This window comes from Asterias amurensis, chromosome 7, assembly GCF_032118995.1.
Source record: "Asterias amurensis chromosome 7, ASM3211899v1".
NCBI classification, from domain to species: domain Eukaryota; kingdom Metazoa; phylum Echinodermata; class Asteroidea; order Forcipulatida; family Asteriidae; genus Asterias; species Asterias amurensis.
In genome coordinates this window covers 10,992,361-11,013,854 of record NC_092654.1, presented here as the reverse complement: position 1 = coordinate 11,013,854, position 21,494 = coordinate 10,992,361, and the positions used below count along the sequence as shown (strand labels likewise).

The window sequence follows — 21,494 nt, the reverse complement described above, 5'->3', positions numbered from 1 at the left end:
TAAACCTTGTATGCTATTATATACTTCCTCGGAGATGATTTTTTGAAATTTTGGATGGTTCTATACCATCCCGTTGTAGATTTCCCGAATTCGGGAGACTTTTCAATTCTGAAAGAATGTCCTGCTTGTTAACTAACAACAGGCTGGGCAGAATGAATGATATCTTGTTTAAAAATGTTTCAAACCATATTAAATATTCTGTTTTATAGTTTGTGGACAGTGTACTGGATGTTCTGAAGGAGTTCTACGCTGATAACAAGTCCGTCGTCCTCAGTACCATCTACACCATCTTGGTACTTCTCTACTTAGCGTACATCATCTATGCTTGTTTCTATGACTTCCAAGAGGCCATGGTACTGTTCATCATTTCTTGCATAGCTTTCGGTCTCTTTCTGTATGGGGTCATTCGAGACTACGCAGGGAAAGACATCTACAATGCTACCTGCAAACCAGGCGGTAACTTTGTTGACAAGTACTGGAGGTATATCAGATGGTAAGTTACATGTTTTTTTGGTAAAATAACAGTGCCTTTGATTGGATGAGTTGGTCTTTGAATGTGTTTGAAATCTTTTGTTAATGAATGCTATGGTTAGAAAGATTTTTTAAAAGTAGAATGTAATGATCAGAAAGATTTTGTAAAAGTAGTATGTAAATCCACACAATTATCACTTGAAATTGCACGGTTTTCCTTTTATGTCGCGAACTAACACGTTCGATCATCTTATGGGGTCAAAATTTTGACTCCACAAAATGGCCGACCGCGTTTCGTCGCGAAGAAAAGGAAAAATTTTGAGGCATGTTTGTGTTGATCATTATATTTTGACTTTTAAACAGTATCATAACAATTAGGGGGCCTGTGCAATTCATAACAAATGGTTTCAGATGCTATTCAAAGACCAACTGGACCAATCCAAGGCAACGTGTTCCTTTAAGTCAACTCACAGATTAGAAAACAATTATTCTATAATTCTATAATCCAGTTATCTAGATGGTGAAGATTGACGTGGAACCCATTGTGTTTCAATCTGATGTAGCTTTAGATACTGTAAAACTGGTAGCATTTTTTAGATTAGCCTATTGCCGGAAATCTGGAGTGGTTATGTTAACGCAGGAAGAATAATTTGCTCTTGGAATACACAATCTGAGAAACGTTACTGTCTACTGACAGTTTAAGTTCAATCTTTTTCTATAATCGCAGTACTTTGAAGTGAACTGTTTTTCAAAATGCATTATTCTTTCTCTAAAGCTGATGTACAAGTTAGTTTTTATTGCCATTATTTTTTCAGAGTTATTACCAAGCCTATACAGTCCCTCTGAATAAGTTGTTGTGCTTATGTGCTTTATGAAGACAGGCCCAGATGAGTTGTCAGCACCACTGTAGTGATTTGTATTGTGACATCACATTTTGCCTCGAAATTAGGAATGATACACAACCCTTCAAAAGATCAATCTTAGCTTTTGCGGAAATTGGATGACATTTGTCATGAAAGAGGAGAGGCTTTCCCTTGTGTTTCTGGACCGGCTTCATGCCTTTTTTGAGCATGTTTTGAGTATACTATAATAGTAATAATAACAAATTCTTATTAGGTGCATTTCACAATAAACCATATTAATGCGCTTTACATAAGTCCCCTGGTCATGGGGTCAATAACATTTCTTTAATCTCTCTCAGAGTATACAGCTCCGAGCTGCTGTGGCGCTCCGAAGGCTGTTTCATTCACAATATCAAACTCTACCCTCGCAGGTACCCATTTCTACCCCTGGGTGAAGAGAAGCAATTATAGCAAATTATTTTGCTCAAGGACACGAGTGTCACGACTGGGATTGGAACCCACACTCCAATGACTTAGCATCAGAACTTGAAATTGATGCTCTTAACCACGAGGCCAAGACACACTACGAGTATGTATGTGATGTGCATTTTAGTATGAATTGTGCTTTTAACATAACATGTATTTCTTTTCTTTTTGATGTACAGGCCTCTCTACTTCGGACTTGTTGCTGCAGTTGGCGTTGCTCTGTTCTTCTTATGCAGGGATAATCCCGTCCAGCTGATCTCCGCTGGGGGTCTCGTTGTATTCGTTCTCTTTACCTACGTCTTCTCAAAGCATCCTCGCAGCGTAAGTCAATCTTCTTATAATCTGTCTCGGCAGACACAATCCCAGAGTTTGATTCTAAAAAATGTAGCGACAAGGCCTGGGAACAAAAGTGGGAACATGGCCTGTATGCTCTGTTACTGAAAGGGCAAGGGCACCAGGGCATTTCTGTCCTCAGTAAAGGGCATGGTATGAGGAAGTTGTAAATTTCTACTGTTTGAGCATTTCAAGGGCACCAATGCATAACCAGGGGGCATGGAAGCAATTGCATTGTCTCTGTAAAGAATAAGGCCTGGGCAACTGTCAAGTACGAGGATGAGATAGTTCAGACTTTTATTTGAACTTGGACTTTTTAAAGTCTAACTTGTTATTAAGATACTGTGTTTTTCTCCAATTTGAACAAGTCATGCTCTGAGGATACGTTTCCCAAAAGCTTCCTTGGAATCTATAACTCCAGGGGAATCAAAAAGTGCACTTTCTATCAATTGAATGTAGCTCCTAAGATCTGGATTCCTGTCCGAGAAATTTTCAGGCTGTACTTCACGGAGGCAAAAAAGGCGATTTCCTCCTCGCCCCCTGGTCATTGCCTTGGTGCCCTTAAATTGCTCATTAGTAGAAGCTAACAATTTCCTCACAAGGTGCCCCATACCAAGGAGAAAATGCCTCGGTGCCCCCGCCCTTTCAAAATCACAGCATACATGCCTGTTTTTTTGTCAGCAGTGACTCATCCCTTCAAGTATCAAGTATCGACATTTCCAGGGGGAAAGGGTTGTCGGAAATTTTGATTTTATTTTTTCCCTTTTTTGTGTGTAGGGGGGGGGGGCGTTTGTAGGGCAGTGGCAACAACAAGTGTTTGATGATCTGTTTTGTCTGTTTAGCAAAATTAGTTACGATTTGTTTTGAATACTGCAACTTTTTGCTCTATTTTTGATTCTCATTTTAAATTTGTTTTCCCCCTCTCTGTTAACAGGTCAAATGGCGTCCAGTAGTCTGGGGCTTAGCACTACAGTTTATTCTTGGCTTGTTTATTCTACGTACATCCATCGGGTTCCAGGTGTTTGAATTCCTCGGCGATCTTGTGCAAACGTTTCTTAATTTCACAGATGAAGGGTCAAGGTTCGTCTTTGGCGATTCATACCAAGATCATTTCTTCGCGTTTAAGGTAAGTATTTAGACTATAAACCATCTTAGCTTCGGACAATAATAAAGGAACTGCCCAACGATTGTCTTTTTTCTCATGGAGCTTGATTTACCGTAAGGGCAGTGCTTCCATCTTCTCAGGGTTATACTCGTAATGTCGTATTGAGTGTCAGCCCTTCTCAGTACCGCATTCATAAAAACGTTGAGAACTCAATCAAAAGGGTGCCTGTTTCCTATTCCAACAGGGTGAGTCAAAACCCTTCACCAGCCTGCCGGGCGAGTCAAATAATTATTCCTTTTCACATATTAAAGGAACACATTGCCTTAGATCGGTCGAGTTAGTCTTTGAAAAGCGTTCTGTAACCTTTTGTTATAAAATCGGTATGGTTAGAAAGATGTTGTAAAAGTAGAATACAATGATCTACACAAATATGCCTCGAAATTGCGTGGTTTTCGTTTTACCTCGACGAAAAACACGGTCAGCCATTTATGGGAGTCAAAAATTTTACTCCCATTAATGGCCGACCGTGTTAGTTCGTGACGTAAAATGAAACCCGTGCAATTTTGAGTGATACTTGTGTGGATCATTATATTCTACTTTTAAAACATCTTTCTAACCATATGCATTTTATAAAAAACGGTTACAAACGCTTTTCATAGACCAACTCGTCCGATCCAAGGCAACATGTTCCTTTAATGAGGGTACAGTGGACAAATTCTGGCAGGCGATTTGAAAACAAAAGTTAAAGAATAACTTTTTCTCCTCAAAACAATTGTTTTGTAGAAAGTCATAAAGAACCAGTGCATCTTAGTTGACTGTTAGAATCAGTCATAATATTTCCCAATTCCTGCTTTATCATGCTATTTTATATAAGTTGACCTTCTAAATGTATACAAAAAGATAAAGGAAACATAAAACCAGGGTTGACAAGGCCTGCGGCCAGTACATTTTTAAATATTGATTGTGTATTTATAAAATTACTATATTTGATCTTTGCATTAACTTACATGTAGATCAGTTCAGCTGTTATCTAAATACATTTTAATATGTGGAGAAAAAGTATTTTCGGTCAACTTTTAATCACAACGCTTATCAAGAGATTATGAGCAAATGATTGGGGTAAAATTCCAAACAGGGATGACATGCATATGGTAGGGATGGGATTTCCCAGTTTTAAATCGAAAATCCCGTCCCCCCAAAAAACATTTGTCGTTCTTTTTAAAAATATTTTGTATAAATAAGATCAATATTAAAACAAACCACAAGGGAAACTGACTGGGTAAATTTTTAATGATGTTGGGGGTTGAACAAAGAAAGTTGACTAGAGTGGGATTCGAACCAACGACCTCCGGTTTAATGTGCGACTGCCAGCGCTCTACCAACTGAGCTATCTAGCCCTATGTTGGTTGGTAGAGCGTCGACATGTTAATTTTGGAAGTCGTTGGTTCGAATCCAACTCCAGTAAGATCAATTTCATTAGATAACGAATTTAAAAACATACGGATTAGCCAAGATTGTAGAGTAGGGCTTTCAAAGATAAACATAAATGTTTGTAAACAAGCTTGGCACTCTGAAGCTTTCACTGATTTTTTTAATGTTTTTATATATTTTTTTTTTTTTTTTTTTTAGTTTCAGATTTAGAAAAAAAAGTGGGGACCCATCCATTCTAACAAGCCCCATTTGTTTCATTATTCATTTCAGGTTTTACCAGTTGTTATATATTTTAGTGCATGTATCTCTGTCTTCTACTACCTTGGGGTTATGCAAGTTGTTATTGCAAAGTTGGCGTGGCTAATGCAGAAAACGATGCATACATCAGCATCAGAATCATTGAATGCGGCTGGAAATATTTTCATTGGTCAGGTGAGTGTAGACCAGGCCTGTGATTGGTCAGTTGAGTGTAGACTAGGCCTGTGATTGGTCAGTTGAGTGTAGACTAGGCCTGTGATTGGTTAGTTGAGTGTAGACCAGACCTGTGATTGGTCAGTTGAGTGTAGACCTTGCCTGTGATTGGTCAGTTGAGTGAATTTTTCTTGAGCCTGCAGATTGTCTTGAAAGAGACCATCTTATCTTGCCATCACAGAGACCAAAGACTAACATTTGTTATGTGGTGATATTTAAAGAGTCTGAAGTGGGGGTCGTGGCTGAGAGGTCTAGGGTTGTGGACTCAAGTTCTATTATTTACAGAATGTGGGTTGGAATCCTGGCTTGGTCAGTCGGGATACTTGTGTCAATGAGCAAGGCACCTTATCATAATTTTTTTCCCCCTTCATGAGTACAAATTGAACTAGCCTGCAATAGATTGGCATCCTGTCCAGGGGGAATAGACATATTCTCAGTTGATTAATGCCAATGAAACTGGATAAAAACACCAGCCTGATGAGCATTTATGGCTTGAGACACACTTTATCTCTAAACCCCGGAAATTTAAAAATTATAATTCTTGAGAGATTTTCATCCCCATAGACCAATAGGATTTTGCTCTCCAATTTTTGATTAAATTTAAGTTTCACCCAATCTTGTCCATGGTTAGACAAGTCGCCAAGTAGTAGTTTCAAATCACTGTTTGTCAATACTGCGAAATATTTCAGAATTTATAATTTTCTTTTCTTTCTCTTTTTAAAAACTTTGCAGTCAGAAGCTCCCCTCCTTATTCGACCATACCTTCCTAAGATGACGCGATCAGAGCTACACGCCGTCATGACTGGCGGTTTTGCGACCATCGCTGGTAGCGTTCTCGGTGCGTATATCTCGTTTGGAATCAGCGCTTCTCATCTTCTATCAGCTTCGGTGATGTCGGCACCCGCTGCTCTAGCCATTGCTAAGCTGTTCTACCCAGAGACTGAGATTTCACAGACCAGGACAGCAGCTCAAGTTAAGCTCCCAAAAGGGTAAGTGTTTTGTCAGAAGGGACATGGTAGTGGGGTTTTGGGGAGTACAGTTCATGCATGAAACCTTTTTATAAACTAACCTAGATGTTGGTTTTTAGTTTGTTTTTACCCATTCGGTCACCTGGCTTACTTGGTAGTCAGCTGTAGCAATGCAGAAGTCATGGTTTGAAATCCCACCCGGCAATTACTGTGGGTGCCGCTGGTTATTTCCAGGCCATTATTGTTTCCAAAGCTACCTAAACCTTGCTCACATGTATGTACATGTACACATATGGCTACGGTTCTGTTTTAAGAATAAGTCTTTCCGAATTGATGGCCTGGGTACATTGGACATAGTGTGAGTGCTGAAAAGATTTCTTCTTCAATGTTGCTGTCATTTGCCAAAACACAGGCCTACATGTATCTGGATTTTAAAAATATGTAGACAAATTTTTTCTATTCAATCTGATATACGGTTCTTTTTCCTTCGGAAAATAATCAACATTGTTGTTGCATGTAATAGCCCAAAAAAAGTCTATGAAACCTTTCTAATTTGTATATTATATAGATTAACCCCTATACTCAATAAAATGTCCCTAATTTTTCCCATGGACCAAACATCAGACCTGATACAACTATACTGACCACCATATTGTTTGTGTTTAGTCACGGTCTGACCCGATGACATTGGCACCAGCTGTTGATCCCATGCCAATTGAGGCTTATTACACAATAAGCACAAATCGGGCCAAGGTTATTGCATTGGTAACTAATTGATCCAGTGTAGGTCTGAAACCACTGTAGTGTATACTCACTCAGGGTCATGTAAGAATACTTCAACAAAAGTACATTTACTCTAGATTTGTTTCCACCGAGTTATTAAGCGTAAGCTTGGGCGATACCACGATATTATCGAATATCGCAATACTAATTTGGAAACGATTTCGATATCAGATCGATTTGGTTTTAATAGAAATATCGATATGTTGCGATATATCGCGATATCGATTAAGTGTCGAAATATCGCGATGTATTTCCTAGCTGAGACATCTTGCACCCCGTAGGTTTGGAGTAAAACCAGAAGAATAGGTCATTAGAACACCTCTCTTACGCTATGACTGTCTCTTCTACAACTTTCACTGGGAGTTTGAAGACTGATGATGTCAAATTTAATTAATCGCGATTATATCGAATATCGCGATATATTGTGGGCAATATATCGTGAATAAAATAAATCGATATCGCCCAAGCTTATTTACGTGTATATGCAAAATATAGTTAATGGCCTGACATTTTGACCCTAGGAGAGTCTCTCAAGGCCTAAAATGAAAACACAGCACACAGGTATCCAACTTACATGTTTTAAAATGTGTTAGAATATGACCAACAAAAGTACATGTATGCAAAATATAGTTGATCTGACAATTTGACCCTAGGAGAGTCGTTTTTGAAGGTTATCTCCAACACGACACAACACACACAAACAGTGCAACAGACGCATGAATAGAGAGGCAGAATGCACACAGAAAAAGCAAGGGGCGAACAATGAATATGGAGGGGGGGGGGGAAGGTGAGTGATTAAATTAGATTTATACGAGAAGGCTTGCATTAGAGGTGAAAGGTTTTCACAAAAGTATTCACTGTCGATCCACACTGCGTTCTTTGAATTCTTGTGCAAAGTTCAATGATATATTGAAGATTCCAAGGTTGCAACTAGAAATGTTACAGTTTGGACAAAACATTGTCAGTTTAAATATTTTGCCATGCAAAATAACTGAACGAAGTTGTTCGCTGTGATGCCACCAAGATTTATTGTGGTACTGTGACGTCTACTGAATTGGGTCAAAACAATATGAGTACCAGTCGGTGCCATTCGGCAAGGCCACACCCCTGGATATGTTATAATGTTGCCTTAGTTCCAAAGTACCAATATTTAAGGTTAAGTAAATACAACCTGTAATGTTGGTTAGACTCCTTGAGCTCAGCACCCTCCCAATTCATGAAAATGTTGATTTTATTTCTGGTTTATTTATTTTTTGTTTGCTGTGAACAGGCTCATTATGAGACCCTAAGGGCCATGTCACACGAGGCAATTTATGGGCAACCAGTTCCAGGCAATCTCCAAGAAGAAACGGCGTTCCAATTTGAATGTTAAGATTTTTCTTTTGTGGATCGTAAAGACAATGTTTTAAAATTTACTTGTGTGCTACCACAGTGATCCTGTAGCATGCACTGCAGTTGATTGCCTCGAAGTCGCCTGCAAAAGTTGCCTCATGTGACAAGGCCATAAGGGACAGGCAAAAAAGAAAACACAAAAGGAAGTTGTTTCCCTCATAAATTCTCAAGTTCCCTTGAAAAAACCCCACTTTGTTCCCTCGGAAGAAAACAACCTCATTCCTTCAGATCATCATTTTTGTTCCCTCAAAATAAAATCTCAAAATTGTTTCCTCAAAATATTGTTCTGTTCACTTGAAAAAAATGTTCCCCCCCTTGAATCACAAATTTATCTGTCTCAAAACCACCTTGTTCCCTCGAAATACATCGGGTGAAAGTTATTAATTTTCGGCTTTTGTGTTTTGTTATTTATTCAGTGAGGAGAGGAATGTTATCGAGGCTGCCTCTTCTGGAGCATCCACTGCAGTCATGTTGGCCTTGAACATCGGAGCTAACCTTATCGCCTTCTTGGCTCTTCTAGCTCTCTTCAATGGCATTCTGGGATACCTCGGAGTTCTCGTTGGCATTGAAGGACTCAGCTTTGAGGTAAAAATAGTTTTTTTAAAGGCAGTGGGCACTATTGGTAATTACTCAAAATAATTATTAGCATCAAACCTCTCGTGGTGACGAGTAATGGGGAGACGTAAAAGTATATAACAGTGTAAGAAACGGCTCCCTCTGAAGTAATGTAGTGTTCGAGAAAGTAGCAATTTTCCACGAATTTGATTTCGAGACCTCAGATTTAGAATTTGAGGTCACGAAATCAAGCATCTGAAAGCGCACAACTTCGTGTGACAAGGGGTTTTTTTTTCTTTCATTATTATCTCGCAACTTCGTAGACTGATTGAGCTCAAATTTGCACAGGTTTGTTATTTTATGCAAATGTTGAGATACATGTACACCAACTGTGAAGACTAGTCTTTGACAAATTACCAATAGTTTCCAGTGTCTTTAAATGTGAATTGAAACTTTCCAAATAGATTGGGTAGTAGATTTAGTGATGACAAGTGTTATAATACCAAAGTGTAAACATGTACCGGCCACACGCACGCAAACTGCAAGAGATAATTTATGCTTGACCTTTCATTGACCCCGTAATCTGTTTTTATGAATGAGTCGCTTACTGCAAGTTTTCTAGAAGCATAATATGATTTTGGAAAACTGGCGTAATTGTGAGAAGTCGCTAAAAACTCAAAAGCTTAGAGTTTAAATGATTAACTACTAGAAAATGATGAAACTTGTAATGTTATGGGCTGAAAAAGATTTCAAGTTCAAGTAGGATTTGAGGCTGTACATCGTATATCAGGAGCTTTGGTATTGCTTGTGACTAGCCTGAGGATCCTTAAGAGAAGTTCCTCATAATTAATTGAAGTGTGAGAGCTGAGTTTCATTCCAGAAGAGACATTTTGTGAACTAAATATACAGTTCAATATTTTTGCGTTTCTCCTTCCATGTTTCTTTTGTGATTGGAGGCGGCTTGCATAATTTTATACCCTAAAGAGACTTTTCTTTCCCGGAGTCTGCTCAAATTTTTCGCCTTTTAGACAAGGCTCAAGTGTGTCATGTGAAAAAATTACAAATTGCGATTTATTTTAATTTTTTTCCAGCTGATCTGCTCGTATTTGTTCATTCCCATCGCCTTCCTGATGGGAGTAGAAACTCAGGATTGTCGGGTGGTAGCTGAACTCATCGGAACCAAAACATTTTTGAATGAGTTTGTGGCCTATGAGCGACTTGCAGAGTACATCTCGCATCGTGGGACAGACGAAATATCATTATCGGTAGGTTTTTTTCTAATATGCAACATTCCGCTCACCTCTCTTAACCACCTTGGCATTTCCTAAACTTGGCTATGCTGAAAGGCAGGATTAATTTTATAACTTGGTTTTGGGAAACATTGATATCGCAATATAAAACCATGACTTGACCAAGTAAAAACAATGGATGATCTCATTTAAAGTCTCAGGATTTTTTTTCATCATCAATTTGCCAAACCTTGGCTGTAAGGCACAGTCAATCATTGGCCATGGCATGTCTAAGTCTCTGACTTGGTGTCCATGCATACAATAACCACCATATGGGCGAGCACCGGGTTCGCAAGCATTGAGAACCGCGCACCATTTGTGTCTTCAGTGGCTAGATTATGCACAAAGACACAGCAGTTGCAAATTTTTTTAAATAGAAGGCGCTACCAATTTTCCATCATCGGCTTGGTCTATTGGCAGAAACAAAAAGAAAAAGATCTGGAGTTGGGTATTACACAGTAATCCCGGAAATAAGGGAGACTCCTGAGCATGATTTCCAGTACCCTTTGTCTCTCTTTGTTGCACACGGTGAGCAATGGAATATTTTTTTAAACAGGTATATTCGACTTCTGTTTGCCCATAAATATTTTGCTTGCACCCAGGGTCCTCAAAAGTCTCTCGTTGATTTTGTGGAACTGCTTGTTCATTTTTGAATTGTTCATTTTGAACACGCCATTCATGGGGAGCCCGCTCTTTCTCACACTCTGGCCCATCACTATGGAACGAACTCCCCCCTAAACTCCGACAACTCACTACATATTCCAGCTTCAAAACCCATTTGAAAACTTATCTGTGTGCTTGACTATATTCTTCGCTATCTGGCTTCGGCATCTCTCCTGCGCCAGGAGTGTCTTTTAGACAGACATGGCGCATTATAAATTGCCACTATTATTATTATTATTTTCTTCTGTTGTGCATGTTTGTAGATTAGTTTAAGTTTTAACTTGGGTATTATTTTTAATAAACAAACCTAACACCAGCACCGCCCTATGTGTTTGTTTTGCTTGACTTGCTATCTTAAACTTCTTTATCCTTCTATCTAACAAAATCCAATAGCCTGTGGTTAAGTCCGCATCCTATCTGTAGAGCTTTGGTGATGGTAGTCTGCATGATCCTATGTAATGTGTAACTTTACTTTACTAACTAGTGCAGTCTTCAGTCAATCAAAATTTATTTAGTCGGACAAAATATGCTGTTGGATTTTGAAGGTGTTTGGGATGGCTAACGGAGCTAATTCCTGCGAATGCGAATGTGATCTGCATTTTGACGTAACAAATTCTCAATGAATAATTCGCATCAGTTGACTGTGCTCAACTCCTGCGAAACATTTTCTGCGAAAAACAGCCATGTGACGTCAACATAAATTCACAAAGAATAATTTGCATCAGTTGACTTACAAATGTCCGTGCCCAACTCCTGCGAAACATTCGCTGCGAAAACAGCCATGAGTTGGCAAAAATCGCCTCGCATTCGCAGGAAGTATGAACCAGGCTTTATTTAGATGTAGTTGCATGCACTCTTACTCCCCTTCTCTAACACAACCCTCTCCTACTGCTACCCCACCCTTTCCTGCAATGTAGCATGCTAACTAGCACAAAGCATCCCATCCTTTCTTGCTTAACCTCCTAATTAGGATCGTTCCGAAGTTATTGCGACATACGCCCTCTGTGGGTTCGCCAATCTGAGCTCCATAGGGATCCAGTTGGGTGGGTTGACACCCATGGCGCCCTCTAGGAGGGGCGACTTTGCGGCCGTCGCCATTCGCTCCCTCGTGGCTGGTACGATAGCGTGTTTCATGACGGCTTGTATCGCTGGTAAGTAACTTAGATTGTCGAAGTACTTTTCAATTCAATAAGCCATTTGCGAGATGAACAAAAGTACAACTCAAATACTGATTTGATAGTCTGCTAAAATAAACTTATAAATGGAACATTAAAAGTAACATGTTTATATTAACAAATAAATAGATCATTATGAAAACACAAAAGTGCACAGCCACGATAAGGGGTACACTTTTTTGTTACAAAGACACCAAAATGAACAATAAATACAATTATTGAGTCACTCTTTGCAGATTTTGTATTCTCAAGCACTTTTCATTGACACATGAATTGTTAAATTGATCAGCGAAATAGCTTTTCAAATTGCTGTTCATAAAATGGACCATAAAAAAATGTAACATTGAATGCAGGCTTTGAATTTCACTGAGCCCACTGAAATCATGGTCTCTGTTGCCCTGGTCCTGGCCTTGGTGCCCCTTTCAAAAGTTTCCATAGACTTTAAGATTTTCGAGTGGGAGTGCCCTTTTCAAAATGAAAATGGCCTTGCCCCTCTCAAAAATGATATTCCTTGTCTGATCAATGTGATTTGATGTCTTAAATATTCTACATTTGTTCAATGCTTACCTTTCAGGCCCGTATTAGGTTGTTCTAAAACTATTTGATAAGAAAGTTTTAGAAACCTACATGTACATGTAGTTTGAGTTTGGGCTGGAAGTGTCTGGTTTGGTAATAGACCATCACATTTAGACCATAACATAGAGATATGTTAGTGTTGAGAGAGAATTTTTGCTATTTAAAATAATCTTAAGTTTGTCAATAGTGAGGAATTAGTTATTTACAATTATTACTGTTTGTTTTATTTAGATAAAGTTATTATTCAGGACTGTTAGGGATAAAAACATCATTTATATTTATTCTGAAATCTTACTGATTATGAAATTTATAATGTAGTCGTTTTGTAGTGAAATATTTCATTTTGAAATAAATGTAAATTCTATGTAATTTTAACCTGTTTCACCCTCAAAGCCCCAAATAACCAATATCAATGGTCAACAAATTTTCTTATTTTCAGGTGTTCTGTACGTGCCCCCGACTGAAAACTTCCTAGGTACGACCATAATGCCTGGTGGAATTTCTCCCGTCTCTAATCTGACTACACCAACTACATGATAGAAATGAAACAGGCTCACCACCATCTACAGGATCATAAAGGAGTTTAAGCTTGGAGTTGAATGGACCATTTTCATGAAACATGCTTATTACATTCACGCATACGTATTGCGTACAGACCCTGTTGGTTGGCAAGCGCCATAGAGTTGTTCACTAAGCAGACGCACAATCACGTCTGCATCACGCAGCCTTTAACCATGTACAAAACAGCGCGATATTCCCTCATTTTGCCAACCAAAATGAGAGTGTGCACTCGCTATGTACAATTTACATATATTCCATGAAAAGGGTCCATCGTCACCATGTCAGGGCAGGGTCAGCAATATGCCGTTGCGAGATATATTTGTCTACTGTCTGGTGTATTGACTCGTTTAAGTTTCCACCTGAAGTTTTAATTCCTAAGACTATAGAAACGGTTGCGATGTCACATGATTCTGGGCAAGCTTTTGCGTTGTTAAGTAAGAGATGGTGATCACCCTACTACATGTACACTCAATGCATGCGTGGCATGCATTCTTAAATTTATTGATTAAAAGCGATGCACTACCTGCTGCTAACACATAGCATTCCAACTTCCTCTAGCCGGGCTAGATCGGTGGTCTAGTGGTAAGACATCTGCTCTAGCAATGCACCTGTTCTTAACAGACAGTTTCTTCATTCCTATTGGTCGAGAGCAACGGCTGAAACAGTTGTGCCACATCACGCGATACGCGTGACGCGCACAGCATTCCCTTATAAGGAGTTGTTGACCAGAGGACCTTGACTGGGCCTTACCATTTCATAGCTGGAGGGGTGTTGTGTTATAAGAAATCATTGAACAATTATAATTTTTGCGCTTATTTTACTGTTTGACCAAAAAGTGTTGATGTTTTTGACCGAAAAGGTATTTATGAATGGGAAACAAAGTGTGTTGAATCAGTTTTCAACTTGTGGTTTAAACCTGCCGAGGCCTGGTTCTTGATAATTTACCTTGACTTCCTTTATTCTCAAATATAAGCATTTTGTTAAAACACACCTTGCATGAAACATGTCCACCTTCATAATTGGTGGAAGGGTTTTGTTGCGCTTTACAAACTCTCTCACCCTCAACTTCAACATATCAATCCAGTTTCAAATAAGGCTTCATTTGTTTGTGAACAATTTACAAACCAGATAAGTTTAAAATGTTTTGACAAAATTATAATGTTGATGATGTTGCAATGAGTATGAAACAAGTGTTATTTGTTTTTCTTCTGCAAAAACACCAACAGACGCACGTAGTCTCATATATTCACACGGTATTTTAAGAAAGTCAATAATAATTTAAAGATTTCTTTACACAAAGATGTTCTATATTACACTGTCTTCCAAAATTGATCGCGCAAAAAAATAATCCATAGAATGGGTGGGCTTTGCATAGTACAGGGGATTTGTCGAGGCTCATTATTTGTCGAGACACGTTGTAATTAAATAGATTGTTTTTATCACTTCAGTATTTGCTCAAGCATTACATATCGTAAATAATTTGCAATTTTGTAATTATTTTTTTTCCCGGTGCGTGTTGAACTTTGTTTCACCTGTTTAAACAATACCAGAATTTTAAAGGAGTTCTTCTCCTCATATGGGGGGGTTATAATATTAAGTTATTAAAAAATGTTTGCTAAAGATACAAATAGTTTGGTGCAGTGGCAGAGAGTTTTGCCAATTCAATTCAGTATTCGGGTTTATATTTGTCTTCCTTATGTAAAAAAAAAAAGAAAATTTGTCTACATACATGCTGTGAAAGTCTTGTGCGTATATTCAATCTTTTATTACCAAGTTAATTCCAACCATATCGGTTTTATTTTTTTTTACGGTTGCACAAATTCAGGTAGGATTGTCAAATTGGGTTTCTCAAGAATAACCATCCTCATCCCAAGTTTTGGTTTTGTGTCATAGTTAACAAATTATTAGTGTTTTATACAAAATTGAACTTGTAATTACAGCACATTGCCCAGGGTATTTTTTTTTCAAGATTTGTGTGTGAATTGGATTTTAAAAGGTCTTTTTGTTCCCTTCTTTTATAAGTGCGAGAGTTACACAGCCGATTGTTTTTCCTAAGATGTGTAGGTGTTTGGCTTACAAACAAGGAAAAACATTTATTGAATTCTATGAGATTATTTTAACAGTGTGGTTTTTTTCTACTGAGATTAAGGTTCTTTGTTAACTGTTAATAACAATTTAAAAAGAAACTGTTTTTGCAGATTTCTAATTTTTTTATGCAATGTATTCATTTGAGGGTCAATGTTACCAATTGTTGATGATGAAGAAAAAAAAGATATGTGTGCTAAGTGTAAATATAACCAGTAAAATAAGATTTTAAATAAGAGTGATAAAGATGCAATTTTAATTAACTGATTTGAGTTTTCAAAACTGTTACGATCTTACTATTCGCAAGTCTGACTAGTTTTAATTGTATATAATGTTGATTTTTTCCCCTTAAAGGTGGCATCTGTCCAATCAAACAAGAATCCTTTCAATGCCTCCTGTGTCTTAAATTATAATAAATTATTCCCTTTAATTGTTTTTACTTTGAGGTCAAAGGTTCGAAAGTCAAAGGTCAATTGTGTGTACTTCGCTAATATTTTTATAAGACATTTTATGTAGATATTTTTAATGAATGAGAATCCCATATTTACAAAAGTTTTCATTCGTTTGATGAGCTCAATTAATATATTTCAAAAATGAAATGATTGTATTCATAATATATTCATGAACACCACTGTTGTAATAACCATCTGAGTTTCTTTCAATTTGAAGCAAAATATATTAAAATTGTCAATAAGTTCAGTAAACCTGATTTGATGTGGTATGTTGATTTCTTTCGTCCCTGCTTGAAGAAGTTGTGCATTTGAGCAACAACCAAGTGATCTCCATCTTTGAAAGCCGAAGGTTTGCGCTGAGTAGTGAAGGGGAGGCATGGATGGTCAGGGCTACTCGAAGCCTGAACCCTCTATAGTGTGAGATGCAGGGTTCGCCTCGACTTGTTTCCAAGTCTGGAATTGTAGCTTTTAGTCTACCGAAGAGCCAATACATTATTAATAATTATAATAATAATTGTGGCTTCTTATATAGCGCACATGTCCGTGACGCTCTGGCGCTGTAGCATACAGTATTTCGTGCAAGATATGTTGGACTATGTTTTGAGTTATGAACCCGGGGCAAACCTTTCGTTTCAAATGAGTGCACTGAGTTCTTTTACATGTGTTACATAACACATTTTTGCCTGAAGTAGCGCCCTCTTGTGGATTAACCTTTGCATTAGCCAACGATCACAGTTGGATTGCGAGTTTGATAACAAATCTGTGGGAGAGTTTTGTGTTGTCTCTGACTTGAGATCAAGTCTAGGGCTTACTTAAGGGTCTGCACAAAATGTTAGTACATGATTGTACATGCTCTGTAAACATACATGTAGTGATGCAATCCGAGGACTTTCTCCGAACTTTTTTGAGCAAAAGTTTAAAAGATTGCATCTGAACTTCGAAATGCAGGAACTTGAAGAAAAACAGTGGGGAAAGAAAAAACGTGGCTGACAGATTTCAAACCTTGAAAGCAGTTTGTTTAATGTGGTGGGTGTTCCAGAAATCGTTGTGGTGCACCAAGAACACAGCACCACATGCACATGCTATAATGAATGATCTGGCAAAGTTTGTTGTCCGTCTCCAATGTCTCTTCATTCTGGACAAGATTTGTAAAAATCGATTTCAGCAGTGTGGTCGGACATTTAAGGTTTCACCTCTTGCGTATACATGTAACATGGCATGACATATTTCCTACTTGCGTCTGATTTCTTATTTTTTGGCCTTTCGTAAAAGACAAAAGAAATTTTATTAGCCTGAAAAGTCTGTTAAAGCCTACGCCTTAAAGCCATTGGACACTTTATGTGAACAATATTGTCCAACCAACACTTCGTGTACCACAACTTATATATCAAATAACAAATCTGTGAAAGTTTAGGCTCAATCGGTCATCGGAGTCGGGAGAAAATAATGGGGAAAACCCACCCTTGTTTCCCCACGTTTTGCCGTGTCATGACGTGTTTAAAATAAATCCGTAATTCTCGTTATCGAGAATTGAGATTGTTTTAATGTTTACTTAAAAAGTAAAGCATTTCATGGGATAATATACCAAGAGAAGTCTTTCACTATTACCTTCTGTAAACCCTGTAAGTTATTTGGAAATCCTGTAAGTTATTTGTAAATCTGTGAACTTTTTTTCTTCCTTTCTGTACCGAAAGTGTATAATGGCTTTAATTGAAGATGTAAGTCATCCCTTACACTCAATACAACTTTCCTACTTTTTTTTCTAAGGACCAAGTATAATGCCTGTTTAACAACATCCTTAGCTTATTATTATTATTTTTCTCATTTTCTTGAATTGTTTAAAGGCTCGTTCAGAGGTGATAACAACGTATGCCCTTTGTGGTTTCGCCAACCTCGGTTCCGTTGGGATCATGATGGCAGCTCTCACTTCTATGGCTCCGAACAGGAAAGGAGATATTGCATCAGTTGCAGTAAGAGCTTTGATTTCCGGCACCACGGCATGTTTCATGACTGCTTGTATAGCAGGTAAGATCACAGGGAAAACCAGGGATGAGATTGTCGAGTCTTTTGGCTGAATTTAGTCTTTTTATGTCGGCCTGGTGAAGAAAATCAGACAATATTTTTGTCCACAAATAAAGAAATACTGCTTATTCGTCTACTTCTCTGGTGCTTTGGATACTTTCTAAAAGCCTCTTGGAATCTATAACGCCAGGGGGTAACCAAACAGTAGAAATGCCATTTCAGACTTTTTCGTTAGTAATTACTCTCAACCCTGGAATCCACAATGTACCTAGGTTTTAAAGGAGCACATTGCCAAAGTAGGGTTGGTCTCTGAAAAGCGTTTGAAACCATCTGTATGAAATTGCACGGTTTTCCTTTTACGTCGCGAAGAAACACAGTCTGCCATAATTTTTGACTCCGCAAAATGGTCGACCGTGTTTCTTCGCGACGTGAAAGGAAAACCATGCAATTTCAGGGCATGTATGTGTGGATCAATTGTACCTTTAGTTTATCTATCTAACCATTAGCATTCACAACATGGTTTCAACCGCTTTTCAAAGACCAACTCGACCTATCCAAGGCAACGTAACGTGTTCCTTTAAGGTAATGGTTTGAAGATTTTGTCAAAGTTTTGCCATTCAATGATTTGAGTCAATACTGCCCCCCCTTTCTTTGTTTATGTGAAATTAGATTTGGAAGTGATTTTTGTTAGGAGAATAACAGGTCACAAAGAAATTAAAGCGACGACAACTGAAAACGGTTAAATTGTTTGGGAGTCCAAAGATGATTTGCTTGTTCATTTTTCTTTTGGTAAATTATCTGGCAATTTCTTTAACTCCCATGACTGACTGACTAAAAGGGGTTAAGTTACAGTATTTATAAACTGCGCACTACAATTTAATTGGTTAAATGGAATTTAAGCAACTTTTGTTATTGTTATATAATATAATAATATATGCAAGCTTTTAGGCAGCCAGCCTTCATTGGTGGGTCCAAATGAATGAAATCACAGTCTATTGCGCCATGCCGCCTTCCACTTTTTATTAACAGTCATGCCCTCAAAATGTGGCCACAGCTTATGTCCTCACACTTTTGTCTGTACTCTTGTGTATGCACACTTTTGTTTGTCGGGATGTCCTCGCAGCTTGTGTCCAGACTCTTGTGCCAACAGCTGGTGTCAGTAGGCTCAGGTCCGTAATCAATATGACCCTTTAAATTTAATGACCCTCCACGTTTCTTGTTGGCTTGTTATTAATTTTAATTTTTTTTTCATCCTTCTCTGGTAAAAAATCCTACATCCATACCTGGGTAACCACTGGATCCTTCCAATTGGTTCCCATCTGATTCGTTGTAAAGTTGCAAAGTCTGGTGGTCTAGTTGTCAGCCCTGTATGCTTCTTGTTTGAAGGGCAAGGGCACCAAGTTATTTTCTCTTTGGGAAAGGGCATCCTATGAGGAAACTAAAAATTTCTACCGAAGGGCACAAAGGCAATGACCAGGGCAAGGGGATTGGAATGGAGGCAATCGCTTTCATTGCCTTCATGAAGTATCAGGTCGGACTTGTTTTCATGTTTTATTTCAACTTCCATTTTATAATGCACTTTTAATAACTTGTCTTTTCATCCTAAAGGAGTGCTTTATACAGAGCCAGCTGCCATGTTAGATCCTGCTACAGTACTACCTGGTGGTATAGAGAATGTGACCGATGTCATGATGGCGAAAATGTCATAGTAACGACAATGACAATGTCATGTTATGGACTTCACAGATATTAACATGATGTTGTAATACCTAATTTGTAAGTTCGTTTAATTTGTACTTAATATATCCGAGTTGTACAATTCATGAGTTCTCTAAAAACTTTTAGTGAAATGAAGAAAAAAAAGGGAATTGTAAATAATAAAAAAACAGCATCTTGATATTCTGTGAGTTTGTTTTTGAAATTTCAATGAAATTTAAAAGGATCTCAATGTGGATTCAGCTCATAATGAAATGATTCAGGTCGCAATGATGAAATGGAGAACAGAAACCATTACCCTTTGGGAAAAAAATGACCCAACAAAATTCACAGAAATAAAAACAAAGGTAAATAGTGCTTTATGAAAATAGCAACTTGAAATGCCTTGAGTTTGTATCCCACTTCTAAAACCTTCTTTATAAGGAACTTAGCATTGATCTACCTCACATTTAAATAAAACGTGTGTTTTCACTTCTGAAGACAAACGTCCGAAATAAAAACATTGAACTGAAATGAAATACCCGTCATTCAAGAATGATGGATCAAACAATCCTTTTGACACCCCTTCTGAAAATATTTTACACTGTCAGAAAATAAGTTTTGTTTCGTTATTATATTAACTTACTGTGTGCTGACTAACTGGTGAATGTCAAAGATATTGGAGTAACGAAAATGTACAGAAAAATGATTCGCTACAATAAATGAATTTTAAAGAGTTTTTATTTGGTTTTTAGGTTGTTTTGGTCATTTCCGGCAAACAAGCAGGCTGCTTCACTTTCATGCAGATGTATTCAAGGGATTTTTGCCTATTTATTTGAAACCATTCATCAACATTTTGAGGCTTGAGAATTTATGTAGCATTACGATCAAAGCAGCTTAGGCGTTCGTTTTAGTAGCCATGCGAAATCACAGTCAATTAAGTGGAGTAGTCGCAACTGTAGAATTCTACGAAAAGCTGCAGCAAATTTGAATGCTGGTCCAGTGGAAATGGTGACATTTGGCTTCACACAAATGAACAATTGCTTGAAGTGAAACTGAAGAACTGTTTTGAAAAGATTTAAAGCTCATACAAAATATATTATGTGATGCTTAAATTGTTTCCTTATTTGCCGAGAATGACCTGGGAAAACGTTTAGTACAAAGGAACAAGTTGACTTCTCAAAATTGTGTGTAAATGATTTTTAAAATAACTTTCGGTGCAGTTTGATCAGTGCTGGTGGTAGACTTTTTAAAGGATATTACTTTGTATTATATTTCAGTTTTATTAGCTTATATTTAAGAGGTTTTATGGACAAGGGGAAATAGACTCTATTGATGAAGTTTTATTCAATTTTTAACCCGGGTATGAGATATTGTTTGGGAAGTGTTAATATTTGACAAATAGGTCAAAAGCTGGAAAAAAACATAGGAAGTTCTATGGAAACTAGCTTTCACATTTAAACTTGAAAACTTCTCATTTTTGTTCTTCCAAATCTATGTAAAGTATGTGTAGTTATTATTTTTTTTTTAACGGGGTAAAATCAACAAGTTTCTTAAATTTATAGTTTCAGTTAGTTAGGTCTTCATAATAGGTACCAGTCTATGATAAGGTTCCCAAGACAATCTTTCGACTTGTTAGGCTGTGTCTGTATGCTGCGGCTGCTGCTAAAAGTATACTGTTGCTACAGGATGTCTATTTCTCAACACTTCATGGGACGATCAAGCGGCTTTTGTAATTTGGACACAGTCTTAAGCAGGAAGGCAGACATCTTGAGAACCTTTTTGAGTTGGCATCGTTTTCAATAAATCACCTTGTATTATAATGTATTCAATCAATTATATTTTTTATGTCAAATACCAGAGCAGTGCCTTATTGATTAAACTATAGACGATGTGACCTATGTTTACATTCAAACCGCCCTCTGTTGACAAAACGCTATATACGTCATGTTTCGCCGCGCACTGAGTTGCGTAGTCATAGTAAGATTACGTACACTTTCTAGCTGGCTGCCAAAACACAAAGGTTTTGCCCGGCGGTATGCGCGCGAATCATGTTATGGTTTTCGTGTGAAGTCAGAGGTCACATCGTCTATACAACATAGCCTAACGTCAAGGTATTTGCACTGTATGTGACCACAA

At 37.8% G+C, this 21,494-nt stretch overlaps 1 protein-coding gene across 3 annotated transcripts in view; it reads left to right on the top strand.

Annotated features, from left to right (window-relative positions):
• The window catches only part of LOC139939745 (solute carrier family 28 member 3-like), a 34,898-nt gene extending 13,716 nt beyond the window's left edge, over positions 1-21,182 (top strand). For 2 of the 3 annotated variants that reach the window (XM_071935841.1, XM_071935843.1), the window contains exons 3-11: positions 210-493; positions 1,979-2,120; positions 3,067-3,258; positions 4,939-5,100; positions 5,872-6,128; positions 8,699-8,867; positions 9,929-10,102; positions 17,483-17,663; positions 19,269-21,182. In XM_071935841.1, coding sequence (XP_071791942.1) covers positions 210-493; positions 1,979-2,120; positions 3,067-3,258; positions 4,939-5,100; positions 5,872-6,128; positions 8,699-8,867; positions 9,929-10,102; positions 17,483-17,663; positions 19,269-19,369 — 1,662 coding nt within the window. In that variant the 3' untranslated portion in view covers positions 19,370-21,182. Of the gene's footprint in view, positions 1-209; positions 494-1,978; positions 2,121-3,066; positions 3,259-4,938; positions 5,101-5,871; positions 6,129-8,698; positions 8,868-9,928; positions 10,103-11,759; positions 11,941-12,979; positions 14,821-17,482; positions 17,664-19,268 lie in introns of those variants that run through there. The other variant, XM_071935842.1, reaches the window with a different exon arrangement.
• The last annotated feature ends 312 nt before the right edge of the window (positions 21,183-21,494 follow it).